The 20,102-nt window shown below is 45.8% G+C and overlaps 1 protein-coding gene across 4 annotated transcripts in view; it reads right to left on the reverse strand.

Annotated features, from left to right (window-relative positions):
* Positions 1 to 20,102, reverse strand: part of DNAJC16 (DnaJ heat shock protein family (Hsp40) member C16) — a 50,372-nt gene that overhangs the window by 6,766 nt on the left and 23,504 nt on the right. For all 4 annotated transcript variants that reach the window (XM_029065400.2, XM_029065399.2, XM_029065398.2 and 1 more), the window contains exons 5-11: positions 18,042 to 18,226; positions 13,252 to 13,356; positions 11,394 to 11,552; positions 8,522 to 8,652; positions 4,054 to 4,237; positions 1,325 to 1,507; positions 1,056 to 1,132 (exon numbers count right to left, since the gene is read on the reverse strand). In XM_029065400.2, coding sequence (XP_028921233.1) covers positions 1,056 to 1,132; positions 1,325 to 1,507; positions 4,054 to 4,237; positions 8,522 to 8,652; positions 11,394 to 11,552; positions 13,252 to 13,356; positions 18,042 to 18,226 — 1,024 coding nt within the window. The remainder of the gene's footprint in view (positions 1 to 1,055; positions 1,133 to 1,324; positions 1,508 to 4,053; positions 4,238 to 8,521; positions 8,653 to 11,393; positions 11,553 to 13,251; positions 13,357 to 18,041; positions 18,227 to 20,102) is intronic.

Consider the following 20,102-nt stretch of genomic DNA (forward strand, 5'->3'; position numbering starts at 1 on the left):
TTTATTAACAGGAAGAGCATGGCCTTGTGGATAAAGCACAGGCCTGGGAGCCAGAAGATCTGGGTTCTAAGCCCAGGCTCCACCACTTGCCTGCTCTGTGACCGTGGGCAAGTTACTTAACTTCTAGGTGCCTCAAGTTTCTTCAACTGCAAAAAATGGGAATTCAATACCTGTTCTCCCTCCTACTTGCTTGTGAGCCCCTTGTGTATCCAGTACCCAGTACTTAGAACTATGCCCGATACACAGTAAGTCCTTAACAAATATCATATTAAAAAAAAAAGAGAAGAATGGAATGACCTCCTTACCTTTACAGATTTCCAAAACATTTTCCCATTCACACTGATGGCTACTTAATGCTTCAGTTCCCTCTGAAGAGGTTAAAAGAAAAGCCACACTGGTACTGTGTTGGGTATATACCAGTGTGGGATAAACGACTGCCAGCAGGCCAGGCAGCATGACCTACTGGAAAGCGCATGAGCCTGGGCGGCAGGGGAACTCGGTTCTAAACCCAGCTCTGCCACTTCTCTGCTGTGTGACCTTGGGCAAGTCACCTAAGTTCTCTATGCCTTAGTTCCCTCATCTGCAGAATGGGGATTCAATACCTGTTTCCCCTCCCAGAGAAGCAGCGTGGCTCAGTGGAAAGAGCCTGGGCTTAGGAGTTAGAGGTCATGGGTTCGAATCCTAGCTCTGCCACTTGTCAGCTGTGTGACTGTGGGCAAGTCACTTCACTTCTCTGTGCCTCAGTTACCTCATCTGTAAAATGGGGCTTAACTGTGAGCCTCATGTGGGACAACCTGATTACCCTGTATCTACCCGGTGCTTAGAACAGTGCTCTGCACATAGTAAGGGCTTAACAAATACCAACATTATTATTATTATTATTATCATTACTAAGACTGGGGGCCCCATGTGGGATCTGATTATCTTGTATCTACCTCAGGGCTCAGTACAGTGACACACATAGAACACATAGAAGGCACCTCAGTACACACAGAAGGCGCCTCCAAAATATGACAATTACTATTATTATAAATTTAGCAAAGCAATTTCCCTACCAGTTGTTGTGAAACACGCTGTCCCAGCAATCCGAGAGGTACTCAGATACAGAGTTGAACCACCGAAGAAAAAACACCTATCAAAAAAAGGACAAATGTCAGAGGAGATTCCTAGATCAGTGACGGGGCTGATTTCTCGGAAAAACGAGAGGGCTTTCTATAAATTACCCAGGACAGCTTTCACCCGCCAATCCCAACGACGCTGACCCAGGGACCGTGAGCCTCAGCTCTGGAACCACCACGGCCCTTTCCCAGGCAGCAGTGCTTACAGGGGCAAGTTCGTCAATTAAATCAGGTAGGATAGCTTCTGAAGACAGGAGGGCGGGGTCTCTTCGCAGCTGATCCAGATGACCCAAAAGAATGAATTTGTCCTCCTCGCTTCCCGTCCAAGGATCTGCCAAGGTTTTATACACCACTCGTCCACCGGTGTTGCGCCTCTCTAAGATAGAAACCTGGACAAAAATGAGACAAATTCAACAGAAGCCTCGGAGGTGTGGATGACCACTTGCTTCTTCTTAAGAGGAGAAAAAGTTTTATTGATGTCATAACTGCCTCAAATTTTAACACCAGGAGTCCACAGATGATAGCAGCCAGAAGCAAAATGTCAGGCATTGTTATGCTGTCAAAAGATGACTCCTGAAATCTTCAGAACAGACAAGACAGACTTGTTATTGAAGTCTCAAAGGATCTTGGTTCTAATCCCGACTTTGCTACTTGTCTGCTGTGTGGCGTTGGGCAGGTCACTTCACTTCTCTGGGCCTCAGTTACCCCATATGCAAAATGGGGATTAAGACTGTGAGCCCCACATAGGACAGCGACTATGTCCAATCTGATTATTTTGTAACTACCCAGTAGTTAGTTCAGTCCCTGACACTTCAGCACTTGACAAATACCATTTAAAAAAGTCTCAAAAGTAGCACCCACACTAACTCCAACTCTTGTTCTCTACAAAGTAAATTCACTTTGAGTGTCATGTCTTAATTTCACAATCTCTGATGTAGCACCAATAACCGAGAAATGAAAGGATCTGGGAAAAGATTTCAGACCGATGAGATACAGGCGGTCCCTCAATTCATCCATTATACTTATTGAGCACTTACTGTGTGCAGAGTACTGTACTAAGTTTTTGGGAGAGCAGAATATAACTCAGTTGGAAGACATGTTCCCTGCCCATAACGAGTTTACAATCTAGAGGGGAAGACAATTATAATAATAGTAGTAATAATAATTTAGTATGTGTTAAGTGCTTACTATGTGCCAGACATCATACTAAGAGCTGGGGTTGGGTTGGACATAGTCCCTGTCCCACGTGGAGCTCACAGTCTCAATCCCCATTTGACAGATGAGGTAAAAGAGGCCCAGAGAAGTGAAGTGACTTGCCCAAAATCACAGAGCAGATAAGTGGTGGAGCCAGGATTAGAACACACGACCTCCTGACTCCCAGGCCCGTGCTCCGTCCACTATGTCATGCTGCTCCTTACAGATGCTAGTATAAATCAATTAAGGGTATGTACCTAGTGCTGAGGGGCTGAGGGAGTGGTGAGTAAAGGGTGCAAATCCAACTGCAATGCAGAAGTGAGTGGAGGAAGAGGAAATGAACTCTTAGTCAGGGAAAGGCCTCTTAGAAGAGATGTGCTTTCAATAAGGTTTTGAAGAAGGGGAGAGTGATCGCCTGTCGGATGAGAAGATGAAGGGTGCTCCAGGCAAGAGGCAGGACGTGGGTGAGGTGTCAGTGGCGAGATACATGAGATGGAGGTACAGGGAGTCCGTTGGTATTAAAGAAATGAAGTGTGAGCTCTGGATTAGTAAAAAAGCAGTGAGGTACGGTAGGAGGGGGCAAGGTGATTGCGTACTTTAAAGCTGATGGTAAGGAGTTTCTGTCTGGTGCAAAGATGGGTGGGCAACCACTGGAGGTTCTCAAGGAGTGAGGAAGCATGGACTGAATGGTTTTGTAGAAGAATGATCTGAGCAGCAGAGTGAAGTCTGGACTCCAGTGGGGAGAGGCAGGAGGCAGGGAGGTCAGTGAGGCGGCTGAAGCAGTAATCAAGGCAGGATAAGATAACTGCTTGGATGAACCTGGCAGCAGTTTGCGCGGACTTCAGTGATGTTGTGAAGGTTGAACTGACAGGATTTGCTGACAGACTGAATATGTGGGTTGAATGAGGGAGAGGAGTCGAGGATGATGCTTAGGATAGGGGCCTGTGAGACAGGGAGGATGGGGGTGATGTCTACGGTGATGGGAAAGTCCGGGGGAGGACAGGGTTTGGGTGGAAAGATGAGGAGTTCATTCAGTTGCTACAGGAGCCAAGGCTAGCATTTGGATATGGAGAGGTGTGGAGGAAATTATTGGTAGGTGAATAAAGCTCTGCCACTTGTCAGCTGTGTGACTGTGGGCAAGTCACTTCACTTCTCTATGCCTCAGTTCCCTCATCTGTAAAATGGGGATTAAGACTGGGAACCCCACCTGGGACAACTTCATTACCCTGTATCTCCCCCAGCGCTTAGAATAGTGCTCTGAACATAGTGAGCGCTTAAACACCAAAATTGTTATTATTATTATTATTATTATTGTTAGAGTGAGGGTAAATAGGAAGATGGGGTAGAAGGAAGCAAAGACATGAAAATCTTCAAAGTAGCAGCTCAAAATAAGATTTTTTAAACCAAAAGGATAATGGAGAGCCAGATGTTCTATGAGGAGAACCAGTGGCAGGGTTGACATGATTATTGTCCTTTATCCATGGGGAATCTCCCTCAGTTTCGACTGGAGCCTGGAACGTGTCCCCAGAAAGAGACAGAGAGAAACATTCAATAGTTACTGTGAGAGGAGAGAAAGGACTGGATGGGGATTTCAGAATAAGAAAACTCAAGGCAGCGTCCACAGATTAGCCGCTATGACAGAAAGGATTCCTGGTACATGAGTTCAGATATGCTGGGGAATGAAGTCCGGAGTCTAAGTGCCATGGAAGAGTCTGGGATCAGAAAGGAACCAGTAACTTACTGCGGATTTTCCCTGGAACAATTCAATGTCAGGGAGCAAGGTATGGGCAAACTCCTGCTGTCGGTTGCTCAAGACGTGCACGAATCTCACTGTGTCTTTCGAGTTGGCCAGAGCAAAGGACAGGAAAGCCTCAAAGGGTTTACTAGATTTGATTCCTTCACCAGTCAGCAGAAGCACACAGTACCTATGAGCAACAAAAAATAAAGATTTACAAGTAGGAGAAGCAGCATGGAGTAGGGGATAGGACACAGGCCTGGGAGTCAGAGGGTCATGGCTTCTAATCCCGGATCTTCCACTTGTCTGCTGTGTGACTTTGGCAAGCCACTTAACTTCTCTGTGCCTCAGTTACCTGATCTGTAAAATGGGGATTAAGACTGTGAGGCCCAGGTGGGACAACCTGATTACCTTGTACCCCCCTGTGCTCAGTACATGGTAAGCGCTTAAATACCATAATAATTATTATTATTGTTATAATGTCACTTCAATTCTCTGGGCTTCAGTTACCTCATCTATAAAATGGGGATTTGAGACTGTGAGCCCCACATGGGACAGGGACTGTGTCCAACCCGATTTGCTTGTACCCACCCCAGGACTTAGTACAGTGCCTGGCACATATTAACAGCTTAATAAATACCATTATAATAATAATGTGGCCCACTGACAAACTCTATAAGCCTCTAGACTGTAGGCTTGTTATGGGCAGGGAATATGTCTGTAATACACTCCTGGGGTACTCCCCCAAATGCTCAGTACAGTGCTCTGAATACAGTAAATGCTCAATAAACACTATTGATTGATTAGAAAGTATGTTTTTATTCTTGCAGAATTGGAAAGGACATCACTACCCAGGGCTTCAGAGTTTTTTCTAATTCACCTCTTCATTTTTTCACATTCCTTTTGAGTTGCACTCCCTCTCTACTCCTTAGTCTCAGGAGGCTCCATGGAAAAGTAGTGGCAGATTTCCTATTTAAATAAGGGATGGGAATTTGGAGAAGACAAGGTTCACCTTCTGGAAATTCCATTTGGATTGTAGACGCTCAGACTACTATTCCCCAGTTTATTTACCGAGACAATGGTGAGCTTCCTAGTACAAGCCAGTGTAATACCAATCAATTAATGGTATTTATTGAGTGCTTACTGTGTGCAGAACACTGTACTACTACTACTAATAATAATTATGGTTTTTGTTAAGAGCTTACTATGTGCCAGGCACTGTTGTAAGCCCTGGGGTGGATACAAGCAAATCAGGTTGGATACAGTCCCTGTCCCACATGGGGCTCACAATCTCATTCCCCATTTTAAGAATGACGTAACTGAGACCCAGAAAAGGGAAGTGACTTGCCCAGGTCACACAGCAGACACATGGCAGACCCGGAATTAGAACCCATATCTTCTGATTCCCAGGCCCGTGCTCTATCCGCTAGACCATGCTATTAAGTGCTTGGGAGAGTACAACACAACAGTTAGTTGATGGACACGTTCTTTGCCCTCAAAATGAACATACAGACTAAAGTTAATTAGTAAGCTTTTCTTCAAAGCCCATAGACATTTAAGCAGAAAATCTTAGAGGAGAAGCTATCTAACCCACTCCTGGGCTTCCAAAAGAGATGGCTCCTCGTTCCCCATTCAGTAAAACACACAATTACTTTTCAAAATTTCCCATGAAAAAGATTCCTTATTTCCCTTGGTAACCCTTTCCACACCTTATGATTAGGAAGTTCTTTCTTATGTCTAATTTAAATCCTCTTGCTACAGTGGCTGCCCATCTACCTTACCACTGGCTTTACAGCACTCAGTCAACTTGCCCCCTCCTATCTTATCCCATGGATTTCCTACTACAACCCAATCCGCACGCTTTGCTCCTCCTATGCCAACCTACTGAACTGTACCTCGCTCTCATCTATCTCACCACCAATCCTCCCTCTGGCCTGGAACTCCTTTCCCACCACTCTCCTCACCTTCAAAGCCTTATTGAAATTACATCTTCTTCAAGAGGCCCTCCCTGACTAAGCCCTCATTTCCCCTCCCCTGTCTGTCTCACTTCTGTGTTCCCCTTACACCTGGATCTGTACCCTTTAAAGTACTTGATGATGAGAAGCAGCATGTCCTAATGGATAGAGCAGCACCTGTAACAATGGGGATTAAGACTATGAGCCCCATGTGGGTCCTACCCAATTTGCATGTCTCCACCCCAGCACAAGTACAGCACCTGACATAGAATAAGCCCTTAACAAATACCACAATTACGATTACTATTATTATTAGCCCCACGTTCAGCCCCACAGCATCACACATATCCATAATTTATTCACATGTCTGTCTTCCCCTCTAGATTCTAAGCTCCTGGTGGGCAGGGAACATGTCAACCAATTTTGTTATACTGTACTCTCCAGGTGCTTGGAAAAGTGGTCTGCACATAGAAAGGCCTCAATAAATACGACTGACTGATACAGACTAAACCCAGTTTCTCTGGTTTGGTCCTCAGAGGAGGTGGAGGAAGAACATGATGAGGGGTTTAAAGATCATTAGTCAATGGGCATGCCTCAGCCTTTCTTTATGTGGGCTACAGAATTCCAATTATTTTAGTATTTCCTTATATGTCCTATTTTCCATGCTTTGAATCATTTTCATTGCTCTTCTCTGAACTCTAAATTCTCCATATAACGCTTATGCTGTGAAGTCTCTGACTAGATAAAGCCAGAAAGGACTGGGTCAGTCTTCTGCATCAAGCAAAAACTCACATTTTGCTTGAAGGCTTGCCACCAACTTTGTTCCTCTTATGCATTGGCTCTCTCTACCGACTACTGCTCCCCAGTTGGCAGTCTTCATTCCTTCCAAGTTCACCTTTTAACTGTACCTCACTTGACTCTTCCCCTCTGTCTCCTCACAGTTCTCCTTCAAAGTATCTTAAGTATCTGACCAGGGCTCTCTCCATTTTCAAAACTCTCCTAAAATCCCACCTTCTTCCACAGAGCCTTCCCCAAATAATTCACAACACCCTAGTCCTACCAACCCAACAGCCACCCTTAGTGCCGATATATTTCATTTCCTAACCTCAGCACCCAGAATAGAAGTAATAGCATCGGTGTGGTGGACTGTTCTAGATCCTTAGGAAGTATGGAATAAAGAAATGCATACTTTTATATGAATATTCAATTATTTCTTCCACTGCTTCCTTCTGACAGTCTCATTCTCACTTATACCCTCCAGAATGTAAGCTCGTGGCAGCAGGGAACGCGTCTGTCATTTTGTACTCTCAAGTGTTTAGTAACAGTGCTCTTTGCACATATTAAGTGCTCAGTAAGTACCATTGATTGATATCCTATGCACACTAATTGCAACTAATTTGCCTCTCCCTTTAGGCTATGAGATACTTGAGGGCACGGGATGAGCGCTTTGCTCTGCTATACTCTTAAGTCAATCAATGGTATTTATTGAGCACTTAGTACATGCAGAACACTGTACTAAGTGCTTGGGAGAGTACAATAATACAGAGTTGGTAGACGAGATCCCTGCCCACAAGGAGGGATTGTCTCTGTTGCCAAATTGCACATTCCAAGCGCTTAGTACAGTGCACTGCACATAGTAAGTGTTCAATAAATACTATTGAATGAATGAAGGAGCTTACAGTCTACAGGGGGAGACAGATGTTAAAAGAAATTACAGATCTGTACTTACGTGCTATGGGGCTGACCAAGTGCCAAAAGAGTACAGATCAAGTGCAAAGAAGGAGTAGACGATTCAGAAGGGAGAGGGAGTGGGGAAAAAGAGGGCTTAATCGGGGCAGGCGTCTCAGAGGAGATATGACCTTAACAATGCTTTGAAAGTGGGAAGAGTGGTAATCTGGTGTATGTAGAGGGGCAGGGAGTTTCAAGCCAGAGGGAAGAGGTGGAAAAGGGTCAGTGATGAGACAGATTAGATCGGGGCACAGTGAGCAAACTGGCAGAGGAGCCCAAATATTTGGGATGGGTGGCAGAGAGCAGTGAGATAAGGCAGGAGGGAACAAGCTGATTGGGTGTTTTAATGCTGATAATAATAACAACTATGGTATTTGTTAAGTGCTTACTATGAGCCAAGCACTGTTTTAAGCACTGGAGTGGATACAAGGTAGTCAGGTTGTCCCACATGGGGCTCACAGTCTTACTCCCCATTTTCCAGATGAGGTCACTGAAGCCCAGAGAAGTGAAGTGACTTGTCCGAGGTCACACAGCAGACAAGTGGCAGAGTTGGAATTAGAACCCATGACCTTCTGACTCCCAGGCCTGTGCTCTACCCACTATGCCATGCTGCTTCTCTGCTGGAAAGAAGTGTTCAAAACAGTGCTAAGCCCTCAGTAGACACTCAATAAATACCACCGATTGACTGAGTGTAGGTGGGAGTCTCCAAGCCCCTGGGCTTCATGTTAAGATAAATGTCAAGTTCTCTCCCGGGAGCCACAGGGAGCAAAGGAAAAGCCTGGCATTCTTACTTCCTCTGGCGGTGAGATCTCTTCACAGGGCACAGCTCATGAAACAGCCTCTGGTTGGTGAGCCTGGCGGCTAACAGGAACTTGTTCTGGGAGATGAAATCGTCAATGATTTGCTTCTTCATGCCACGGGCCTGGAGAAAACAGAGCAAACTACAGGTCGTTTTCCCTCTCCCTCGAACCCCGCCAAACTGAATTGGCTTCATCTTGATCTGAAAAGGGAATTTCCGGATAAAGCAGCCAGCCTTGACTAAGACTGTTTGAGGGGAACAGGAAGACTTTGCCCAAAACTGAATGATACTGTTTCAGGGGAAAAAACTGCAAGGGCTTAGGAAAATGCATTTTTCACTCCGAAATTCTTTTTACACTCAGACTGTAAGCTTGTCTTGACTCTAGACTGTAGGCTCATTTTTTAATGGCATTTGTTAAACCCTTACTATGTGCCAGGCACTTTGGTAAGCGTTGGGGTAGACACAAGTTAATCAGGTTGGAACACGGTCCCTGTCCCACAGGTTCACAGTATTAATCCACATTTTTTAGATGAGGTAACTGAAGCGCAGAGAAGTTAAGTGATTTGCCCAAAGTTATGGAGCAGAGAAGTGGTGGAGTCAGGATTAGAACCCAGATCCTTCTGACTCCCAGGTCTCTGTTCTAAACGCTAGGGACACACTGTTTCTAGTTTACTGTGGGAAGCAGGGAATCTGTTACCGACTCTGTTATATTGCACTTTCCTACAGTGGTAAGCACATGGTAAGCACTTAATAAATTCCACTGATTGATTTTACGTGGATCGTTGAAAAAAATGTTTTGGGGGCATACTCAAGTTTTGCACCCACTGGCATGATTATGATATCTAATCAATACTACTACTAATAATAATGTTGGTATTTGTTAAGCGCTTACTATGTGCCGAGCACTGTTCTAAGCACTGGGGTAGACATAGGGGAATCAGGTTGTCCCAAGTGGGGCTCACAGTCTTAATCCCCATTTTACAGATGAGGGAACTGAGGCACAGAGAAGTTAAGTGACTTGCCCACAGTCACACAGCTGACAAGTGGCAGATCTGGGATTCGAACTCATGACCTCTGACTCCAAAGCCTGTGCTCTTTCCACTGAGCCACGCTGCTTCTCCTACTCAGTATTGATGTACATCCTACCTCAGTATTGGTTCCAATACTGAGGAACCAATCCCAAAATCCATATTTGGGGGCCAAGCACGGGTTAACCACCTTCCCCATGCAGAACTGCCCCTCACATTCTCTAAATCAATTGGCAAACAGCCTTGGGTTCCTGGCAAATAGTAAGCTTGTTGTGAGCAGGGAATGTGTCTCTTCATTGTTATGATGTAGTCTCCCAAGAGCTTAGTACAGTGCTCTGCACACAGTAAGCTCTCAATAAATACAACTGAAAGAATGATTTCAGCTGTGCTGCCTAAAGAAAGCTGACTCCTTTCGTTTGATTAACTACTTATCTTCTGGCAGAAGATGGAAAGCTGGTAAGATTTTTGGATTTCTCCACCTTGTTAATCTTTCCCTGTGAATCCCAAATGTACAAACACATCACACTAGAATACAAGATTCCAGACTATTTAAGTACACTGGTGCAACTGGGCAGAGTTGGGAAAGGTGCTTGATGGCATCCCTAAGCTCAGCCTCTTTTAAGGAATCAATCAGTGGTATTTATTAAGCAGTTAGAGGCTTTCCCAGACTAAGCCCGCTTTTCCTCATCTCCCACTTCCTTCTGCATCACCCTGACTTGCTCCCTTTGCTCTCTTCAACTCCCTGCCAGTCCCAGAGCACTTATGTATATATCTGTTTAGACTATGAGCCTGTTATTGGGCAGGGATTGTCTCCATCTGTTGCCAAATTGTACTCTCCAAGCACTTAGTACAGTGCTCTGCACATAGTAAGTACTCAATAAATACTATTGAATGAGTGAATCTGTAATTTTATTTATTTGTATTAATGTCTATCTCCCCAACTCTAGATGGTGAGCTCGTTATGGGCAGGGAATGTCACCGTTTATCATTGTACTGTACTTTCCCAAACACTTAGGACAGTGCTCTGCACAGAGTAAGCACTTAATAAATACAGACGGATAAATGAATGCAGAGGACTGTCCTAAGTGTTTGGGAGACTACACTATCATTGAATTAGTAAGACACAATCCCTGTCCACCACGAGCTGGCAGTCTAACGGGAAGGCATACATCAGTATACAGAATAAGAACATATGTACCTAATAAGTGCTGTGGGGTTGAGGGTGGGGCGAATACCAAATACCCAAAGGGTACAGATCCGAGTACACAGACAATGCAGAAGGGAGACGGAATAAGGGAAATGAGGGTGTCGTGGAGGAAGGCCTCTTGGAGAGATGATTTTAATAAGGCTTTGAAGGTGCGAAGAGTGGTGGTCTGTCAGATATTAAGGGCGAGGGCGTTCCAGGCCAGAGGGAGGACAGAGATAAGGGGTGAGCGGGCAGATAAATGAGACTGGGGCACAGTGAATAGGCTGGCACTAGAAGAGAGGAGTGTGTGGACTAGGCAGTAACAGGAGATCCGTGAGGTGAGGCCAGAGGAGAAGAGCTGATTTACGTGGTTAAAGGAAGAGCGAGCAAGGGGCCTGACTGATTTTCTAAAATTGTTGCTTCTGACACGAAATGGCACCAGGCAAGACACTGGTAATGAGAAAAATCTGTCTGACTAAAAGGGTAGTATTTATTCCATGGTAATATGAAGCTCAAAATGGGCACTTTTATTTCCTTCCGTTGCTGTGCTCGACTCCTCTCCCGCCCCCCGCGACCTGCCCTGCTCATGTAACTTGTGCCTCCCAAGTGAACCCTGAAGGGCTTCCGGATGAAAATGAACCTGCACGTACCTGCACAACATCGGCCGGTTTGTTGATATGCTCCTTAAAGATCAACAGGGTGGGGGCAAAGACGTTGATGTTATACTGACTTGTCATCTCTTCAGTCCCTCTTATTCCAGCATACACATATCCAAATGACAAATAATCCTTGTAGGCAAAAGCAGTCAACTGTGGAGATGAGAGAGGATGGAAATACAGCTCAATACAGGTCTTTATTTCAAACTGGAGTTGAATTTTCCTCTATAATGGGCTGTCTTAGGCAGACCTATATCATTCTGTTGTGGCCACAACAGCCTCACACTCTGGCACCTTATAGGAGTTCAATAAATACACATTAATTATTATGACACACTGAGAAAAATGGGCTGACAAACAGGATCCATTTCTAGTAATGAGCAAGGCCAGAAGTCAACTCTCTCCCTCTACCTCCAAGGATCTAAATAAGCTTGTGACATTTCCAATTTCATTCCTGTAAGTGTTTTTCAAAATTACCTCCCAGGAGAGCATTGGATTCATTAGCCAGGTGCTCCATCAAAACACAATGAAATGCTCTAACTTTAGGACCTGAGATTTTGGCCTCCATGGAAAGAACACACTGCCCCAACCCAGACACAAATCAAACAGAACTGGAATTTAGGTAGTATTTGAGCCCAAATTTAACTTGAAGGAAATCTCAGTTAGGAACAGGTAAAATAAGGCCCTTCTTTAAAAAGACACAGAAGCATCATGGCCTAGTGTTAAGCCTCCACTTCTCCTATTCTCCCTCCCTTTTGTGCCGCCCAATATACTTGGATCCGAACCTCTTAAGCACTTGATATTCTCCCCACGTCCAGGTACACATCACTTATATTCTGCCTTCTCCCCTATCTATAACTTATTTAAATGTCTGTCTCCTTCTCTGGATGTTAAGCTCCTTCTGGGCAGGGCTCATATCTACCACCTCTATACTATTTTGCTCTCCTAAGTGCTCCACTAAGTAAGCACTCAATAAATACCAGTAATTGACTGAAAGAGCAGATGATTAAGAGTCAGGATACCTGGGTTCAATTCTGGCTCTACAACTGGCCTGCTGTATGGTCCTTGGGCAAATCACTTAACTTCACTTGTGCCTAAGTTTCTTACCCTAAATATGGGGATAAAATAGCTGTTCTCCTTGTCTCGGACTGTGAGCCCCATGAAGGACAGTGACTGTGTCCGATCTGATTATCCTGAATCTATTCCAGTGCTTAGCACACTACTTGGCACATAGTAAGAGCTTAACAAATCACACATATTATTCAAAGCTTGAATTACATCTTAAGCAAACAGCAAAATGCAAATGGCTAAACAACAAAAAATCTACCACTACTGGGAATCAACGTGGCCTAGTGGATACAGCATGGACCCGGGTATCAGAAGGCTGGGTTCTAATCCCGACTCTGCCACTTGGCTTCTGCGTCACCTTGGGCAAGTCACAACTTCTCTGCACCTCAGTTACCTCACCTGTAAAATGGGAATTAAGAGTCCCATGTGGGACATGTCCATGCCCCGTGTCCAACCTGATTAGCTTTTATCTACCCCAGCACTTGTGTACCTGGCACATAATAAGGGCTTAACAAAATCCATTAAAAACAAAACAAAAAACACCTCTCACATCTCCCTAGGGGCTCATTTGGGGTGGGAGGTGATGAAATTTACATTTACTACACAAGGCAACGTGCCCCGACACAGAGATCACTCTCTGCTCGAGTCCGACATAGACTGTGTCCAAACTGATTAGACTGTATCTAACCCATCGCTTAGTACAGTGCCTGGTACATAGTAAATGCTTAACAAATACCATTAAAAAGAAGTAGATGAATTCACTATGCAACTGCACTCACATTACCTTGTATATCAACGGCACTAGTGGCATTTGGTCGAACAGAAGGACGTGAGGCTTATTCTTTTGTTGCCAGCCAGACAGGAAGTGGACATAATTTTGATCCGTAACCTTAAATTTAAAAGAGAACATCAGCTTCTATTTTTCAATATAACACTTCAAAAGCTGGGTGGTAATTCAACCTCCTTAAACCCCCCTCACCCAAGAGCCAACCACCTCTGCCTCAAACAGGAACTCCTTACCTTTGGCTTTAAAGCACTCCATCACCTTGCCCCCTCCTACCTCACCAATGGTAGGAGGTATTACTCTCCTACCATAACCCAGCTCGCACACTCTGCTCCTCTAACGTCGAACCTCTCACTGTACCTCGATCTTGTCTATCTCGATGCCGACCTCTCACCCATGTCCTGTCTCTGGCCTGGAATGCCACCCCTCTTCATATCTGACAATTACTCTCCCCACCTGCAAAGCCATATTGAAGGCATAACTCCTCCAAGAGTTCTTTTTTGGCTAAGCCCTCTTTTCCTTTTCTCCCACACCCTCCTGTATCACCCTGATTTGCTCCCTTTGTTCATCCACCCTCCCGGCCCCACAGCCCTTATGATTAGTGCTTTCCTCTAGACTGTAAACTCGTTGTGGGCAGGGCATGTGTCCGTTATATTGTACTCTCCCAAGCACTTAGTATGTGCTCTGATCACAGTAAGTGGTCATCTTCCCTCCCAAGCCCGGTCCTCTCCCAGACTTCCCTATCACCGTGGATGGCACGACCATCCTTCCCATCCCGCAGGCCCGCAATCTCGGTGTCATCCTTGACTCGTCCCTCTCGTTCACCCCACACATCCTATCCGTTACCAAGACCTGCCGGTTTCACCTCTACAATATCGCCAAGATCCGCCCTTTCCTCTCCACCCAAACGGCTACCTTACTATTACGGGCTCTCGTTATATCCCGGCTAGACTACCGTGTCAGCCTTCTCTCTGACCTCCCTTCCTCCTCTCTCGCCCCGCTCCGGTCTATTCTTCACTCCGCTGCCCGGCTCATCTTCCTGCAGAAACGATCTGGGCATGTCACTCCCCTTCTTAAACAACTCCAGTGGTTGCCTATCGACCTCCGCTCCAAACAAAAACTCCTCACTCTAGGCTTCGAGGCTCTCCATCACCTTGCCCCTTCCTACCTCTCCTCCCTTCTCTCTTTCTACCGCCCACCCCGCACGCTCCGCTCCTCTGCCGCCCACCTCCTCGCCGTCCCTCGGTCTCGCCTATCCCGCCGTCGACCCCTGGGTCACGTCCTCCCGCGGTCCTGGAACGCCCTCCCTCCTCACCTCCGCCAAACTGATTCTCTTTCCCTCTTCAAAACCTTACTTAAAAATCACCTCCTCCAAGAGGCCTTCCCAGACTGAGCTCCTCTTCCCCCTCTACTCCCTCTGCCATCCCCCCTTTACCTCTCCGCAGCTAAAGCCTCATTTTCCCCTTTTCCCTCTGCTCCTCCACCTCTCCCTTCCCATCCCCACAGCACTGTACTCGTCCGCTCAACTGTATATATTTTCGTTACCCTATTTATTTTGTTAATGAATTGTACATCGCCTTGATTCTATTTAGTTGCCATCGGTTTTTACGAGATGTTCTTCCCCTTGACGCTGTTTAGTGCCATTGTTCTTGTCTGTCCGTCTCCCCCGATTAGACCGTAAGCCCGTCAAACGGCAGGGACTGTCTCTATCTGTTGCCGACTTGTTCATCCCAAGCGCTTAGTACAGTGCTCTGCACATAGTAAGCGCTCAATAAATACTATTGAATGAATGAATGAATGAATACATATCTCTAATTTTATTTATTTATATATCTGTCTGCCCTCTGGATCGTAAGCTCGTTGTGGGCAGGGAATGGGTCTGTTTTAGTGTTATACTGTACTCTCCCAAACGCTTAGTATAGTGCTCTGCACACACTAAGGGGTCATAAAATGTACATCGCCTTGATTCTATTTAGTTGCCATTGTTTTTATGAGATGTTCTTTCCCTTGACTCTATTTATTGCCATTGTTCTTGTCTGTCTGTCTCCCCCGATTAGACTGTAAGCCCGTCAAACGGCAGGGACTGTCTCTATCTGTTGCCGACTTGTTTATTCTAAGCGCTTAGTACAGTGCTCTGCACATAGTAAGCGCCAATAAATACTATTGAATGAATGAATAAATATGACTTACTGGCTGATTGAGCCAACTTACAAATGTCTTTCTGAAAAAAATCTGTAAATAGATTCAACTCCCATCTGGATGTTAAGATGGCTTCCTTCTATACCAAGGTCATTACGGGTTCTTAGAAATTCAGTACTGGATCCGAGCTGATTATCCTGTATCGATCCCAGAGTTAAGCACTTACTATAAGCCAAGCACTGTGCTAAACGAGTACCCCAATTATAATTCTTATGACTCAGCTCTCCCAATATCAGCTCCTAAACAGCTAACAGTCTAGTGAAGGAAGTAATCCTTCCCCTCGAGATGGGGGTGGGGCAGGAACGACTCCCCAGAGTCTCTGGGGCACCTCTGTTATGACATCTGGTTCCCATGCCATGGTAGTTCCTGGGAACCACCCAGCCCTCTCTGACCCTCCCCTCCCCACAGGGCTCCTGCCATGCTATGGCAAGGAGAGAATTGAGGGTGCCCTAGTTGGAGAAGCAGCTTCATGGAGTGAACTAGAAACACCACCACACTTCCCACCCCATTCCCCCTGCCCATACCCACCTTCTTGGGAGGTAGGGGCATTGGGGAAAGTAAACTTTCCAGCAGCCTTCCTGGAGTGCTGCTCTCTGGGGAGAGGTTATAATAATAATTAATAATATTAATTTTGGTTTTTGTTATGCACTTACTGTGTGCCAGGGACTGGGACACAAGTGCTGGGTTGGATACAAGCAAGCTGGGTTGGACACAGTCCCTGTTGCTCGTGGGGCTCACGGTCACAATCCCCATTTTACAGATGAAAGAACTGAAGCACAGAGAAGAAAAGTGACTTGACCAAGGCCACACAGCAGACATGTGGTAGAGCGGGGATTAGAACCATGACCTTCTGATTCCCAGGCCCTTGCTCTATTATGCCATGTGGTTTATGGGCCCAGAAGTATGCCACAGTGATGTCATAGGGAGTACTGGAGAATATTTCTGGTTCTTCTAGTGCTATTGCTCTCCACGGAGGAATCGAATGGGGAAAGTGGTGGGAGGGGGCCTGACTTGGCAGTCCAGATCCCCAGAGGCCCTGCACCTCACTTCTAATTTACAGATACCGCATCCTTAAAACGTTTCCTCTGCCCTCCTGGCTTTTGGTTTCCTGATTTCAGCTCTCCATTTGGCAGCTGTCTGAGTCTCCTGCTGTAATTTGTTAACCTCATGTCCCACCCAGGGTAGCTGCACTGAGGTGAGAATAATTTCAATGCCAGTGGTACCGTAAAAGCTCCAGGGACCCATGTCAACACTCCCAGAACTCTCCTCATTCTATGCCACCTTCCTGGGCACCAAGACAGCATGGGAGGCCACAGGTAAGCTGGCTGTTTCTCCCAATGTCCCTGCCATGCACACTGTGAGGATGCCCAAATGCACTTCATGCCCTTAAGGTCTTTTCCTTCTATTCCAGATGAGCTATCCTGCAAGGCATGGGCTGTATCTTTGGCTTCTAGGCCATGAATTCACAAGATGTTTATGGTAGAATACTGGCTTATCACATTGTGAGCTAGTAGATACAACACAGGCCTGGGAGTCAGAAAGACCTGGGTTCTGATTTCAGCTCTGCCATTTGTCTGCCGTGTGACTTCGGGTAAGTCACTTCTTTGCGCTTCAGTTTCCTCATCTGTAAAACGGGGATTAATACTGTGAGCCCGACGGACATGGGCTGTGTCCAACTTGATCAGCTTGAATCTACCTAAGCCCTTACTACAGTCCCTGGCACATAGTAAGTGCTTAAATACCATAAAAAAAGAAAGAAAAAAAACCCCAACAAGACCCCCCACTCCTGCCAAAAACAAACAAAAAAACCCCAAACTAACCCAAAAAAACCCATTTGGGCTTTGATGGAATGTGTCATAGGAAGCAGAAGTTATCAGATACTTTGGTTAACTCCTTCCCAGAATATTTGTTGGCAGGTAGAAATGTTGTAGACATGTTGTCACGTAAAAATGGTCTTATTTTTCACTTGGAAGTCTTAATTCTTTCCTCAGTAATTACTGGCCCTGTCACAGAAGAAGTGAACTTCACTTCTCTTGCGGTACCTCACCAAGTGCTTAGTACAGTGCTCTGCACATAGTAAGGGCTCAATAAATACTATTGAATGAATGAATGAATGAGATTAGTCTCAATCTAGAAAGTGTCTCTATGACTTTTAAAATAGGACAAGAGGTGAGAAAGGTTTGAAAAGAGGAATTTTCGGAGTTTGTTATAAAGATGATAGCAGAAGGGAGATCTCCAAATGGCAGTCAACTCTTCCCAACCTAGTCCCCTCTCAATTATGGATTTCCCCTCTCCCGCTCTGACTGACCAAGTCCTGTTTGCATTGGAATCTGATGCAAATTCACCTTTTCGAAATGCCTTTTTCTGAAAGGGTGACACTTTAAATAACCATTATGCAATTACTCCTAGCTGGATTGCTAGTCTATGCTTTTTCCCCCGCATTGTCATGTCTTAAACACTTTGTACACCTGCAAAGGAATTTGTGTGGGATGTGATCACAGATAATACTATTTAAGGTTTAAAAAAAAAAAAGTCTAGCATCCACAACTGCCTTCCAAAATTGTACCGTTTCTGATCTCTCCATCGCCTACCTTCTCAACCAAGTTTCCAGGAAGAAGGCTCTCCACAAACTGCCGCAGATTCTCCCGGATAACTGCGTTATGGAAGAAGGAGATTTTTCCATTTATGACTCCTAGGATTGAAGGGGTGCTATGGGCCCCCAGGTGGTGTGCTAGTCGTCTTTCATATCCTGCATGGACAACTCCAATCCCCACTCCTGAAAGAGGAAGACAGGTTTAATTCAGCTTCTCCTCAGTTGGGACTTACTGTATTGAAACAAGTCCTCATTTCGGGAAGATAAGGCTACCCCCCCAAGAATGTTACTCACCTTGAGACAGAACTATTTCCGTTTCTTTTTTTATGGTATTCGTTAAACGTTTATTATGGGTCAGGCATTGTACTAAGCGTTGAGGTAGATACAAGTTAATCAGGTTGGACACAGTCCATGTCTCACCTGGGGCTCACACTCTAAATCCCTGTTTTACAGATGAGGGAAATGAGGCACAAAGAAACTAAGTGATGTGCTCAAGGTCACCCAGCAGAAAAGTGGTGGAGCTGGGGTCGGAACCCAGGTCTTTCTGACTCCCGGGCCCGTGCTTGATCCACATTGCTTCCTGGGTGAGAGGGAGGAGCAATAAATCAGCTACCGGGCTCTCTGAGGCTACTCCACGGCCACACTAAATCACTGGTAGAACCTGGGCCTAATCCAGAAGATCCCTATCCCACCCCCAAAGCCAAACCTCCCTACCTCCATTGTGCACCTCTGTACTGACTTTAATATGGAGCAGTGAAGTAGCCAATGGCGATATTTCCTCCGAGCTGACTCTCTGTCTCCGTTTTCCAACAGCACCTGCTTCTTTCGCTCCCTCCACCGCTGCCTTAACCTTCCAGCTGCGGAAGCTGAGTCAGCAACTGACCCCCGAGGTGAAGGCCCTAAGTCGCTGGACAATTTTCCTAATGAATATAGCCATGGGGCATTAGGTCCTGTGAAGATTTTTCCATCAAAATAAGCCAAAGAAAGCAATGTACTCAGATTGATAGTGGCTAAGGAAACCCTCAAGAATCCCTTTAATTAACTGATCGATGAATGGTATTTATTGAGCACTTGCTGTGTGCCGAGCACTGGATGAGGTGTTTGGGAGAAAACAACAGAGTTGGTAGACACGTTCCCTGACCACGAGGAGCTCACAGCCTATGGGGGGAGGCAGATATTGAAATAAATGACTGATGGGAGAATGGGAGAGTGTAAGAATATGTCCAACTTGATATGCCCAAGTGCTATGGGCCTGGAGTTGGCAGTGAATATCAAGTTCTCAAGGGATATAAATCCAAGTGCATAAGGCAACACAGAGGGAGGGTGAATGGGAGAAATGAGGGTTTAGTCAGGGAAGGCCTCTTGGAAGAGCTGTGATTTTAGTAGGGCTTTGGAGGTTGGGGCAAAGATCACTGCACGGGGAGGGAGTTCCAGGCCAGAGGGAGGATGAGGGCAAGGGGTCAGTGGTGAGAGAGATGAGATCAAGGTACAAGGAGCAGGTGTTACAGCAGCGAAATGCGTGCATTGGGTTGTAGTGGGAGACCAGCAAGGTAAGGTAGGAGGGGGCTAGTCAATCGAGTGCCTTAAAACCAACGTTGAGGAGCTTCTGTTTGATGCAGGGGTCAAAGGGCAGCCACTGAAGATGTCTGAGAAGTGGGGAGATATGGACTGAATGGCTTTTATGAAAAATGATCCAGGCAGCAGACTGAAGGAAGGACTAAAAAGGGGAGAGACAGGAGGCAGAGAAGCAGCATGGCGTAGTGGATAGAGCTCGGGCCTGGGAATCAGAAGGTCATGGGTTCTATTCCCGCTTTGCCACGTGTCTGCTGTGTGACCTTGGGCAAGTCATTTCAGTTCCTCTGTGCCTCAGTTACCTTATCTGTAAACTGGAGGTTGAGACTGTGAGCCCCACGTGGGACAGGGACTGTGTCCAACGCAATTTGCTTGCATCCACCTTAGCACTTAGTATGCTGCTTGGCACATAGTAAGCGCTTATTATTATTGCTGATGCAGTAGATAAGGCGGGATATAGGAACTTGGAACAGAATGGTAACAGTTT

This window comes from Ornithorhynchus anatinus, chromosome 5 (genome assembly GCF_004115215.2).
Source record: "Ornithorhynchus anatinus isolate Pmale09 chromosome 5, mOrnAna1.pri.v4, whole genome shotgun sequence".
Classification (NCBI taxonomy): domain Eukaryota; kingdom Metazoa; phylum Chordata; class Mammalia; order Monotremata; family Ornithorhynchidae; genus Ornithorhynchus; species Ornithorhynchus anatinus.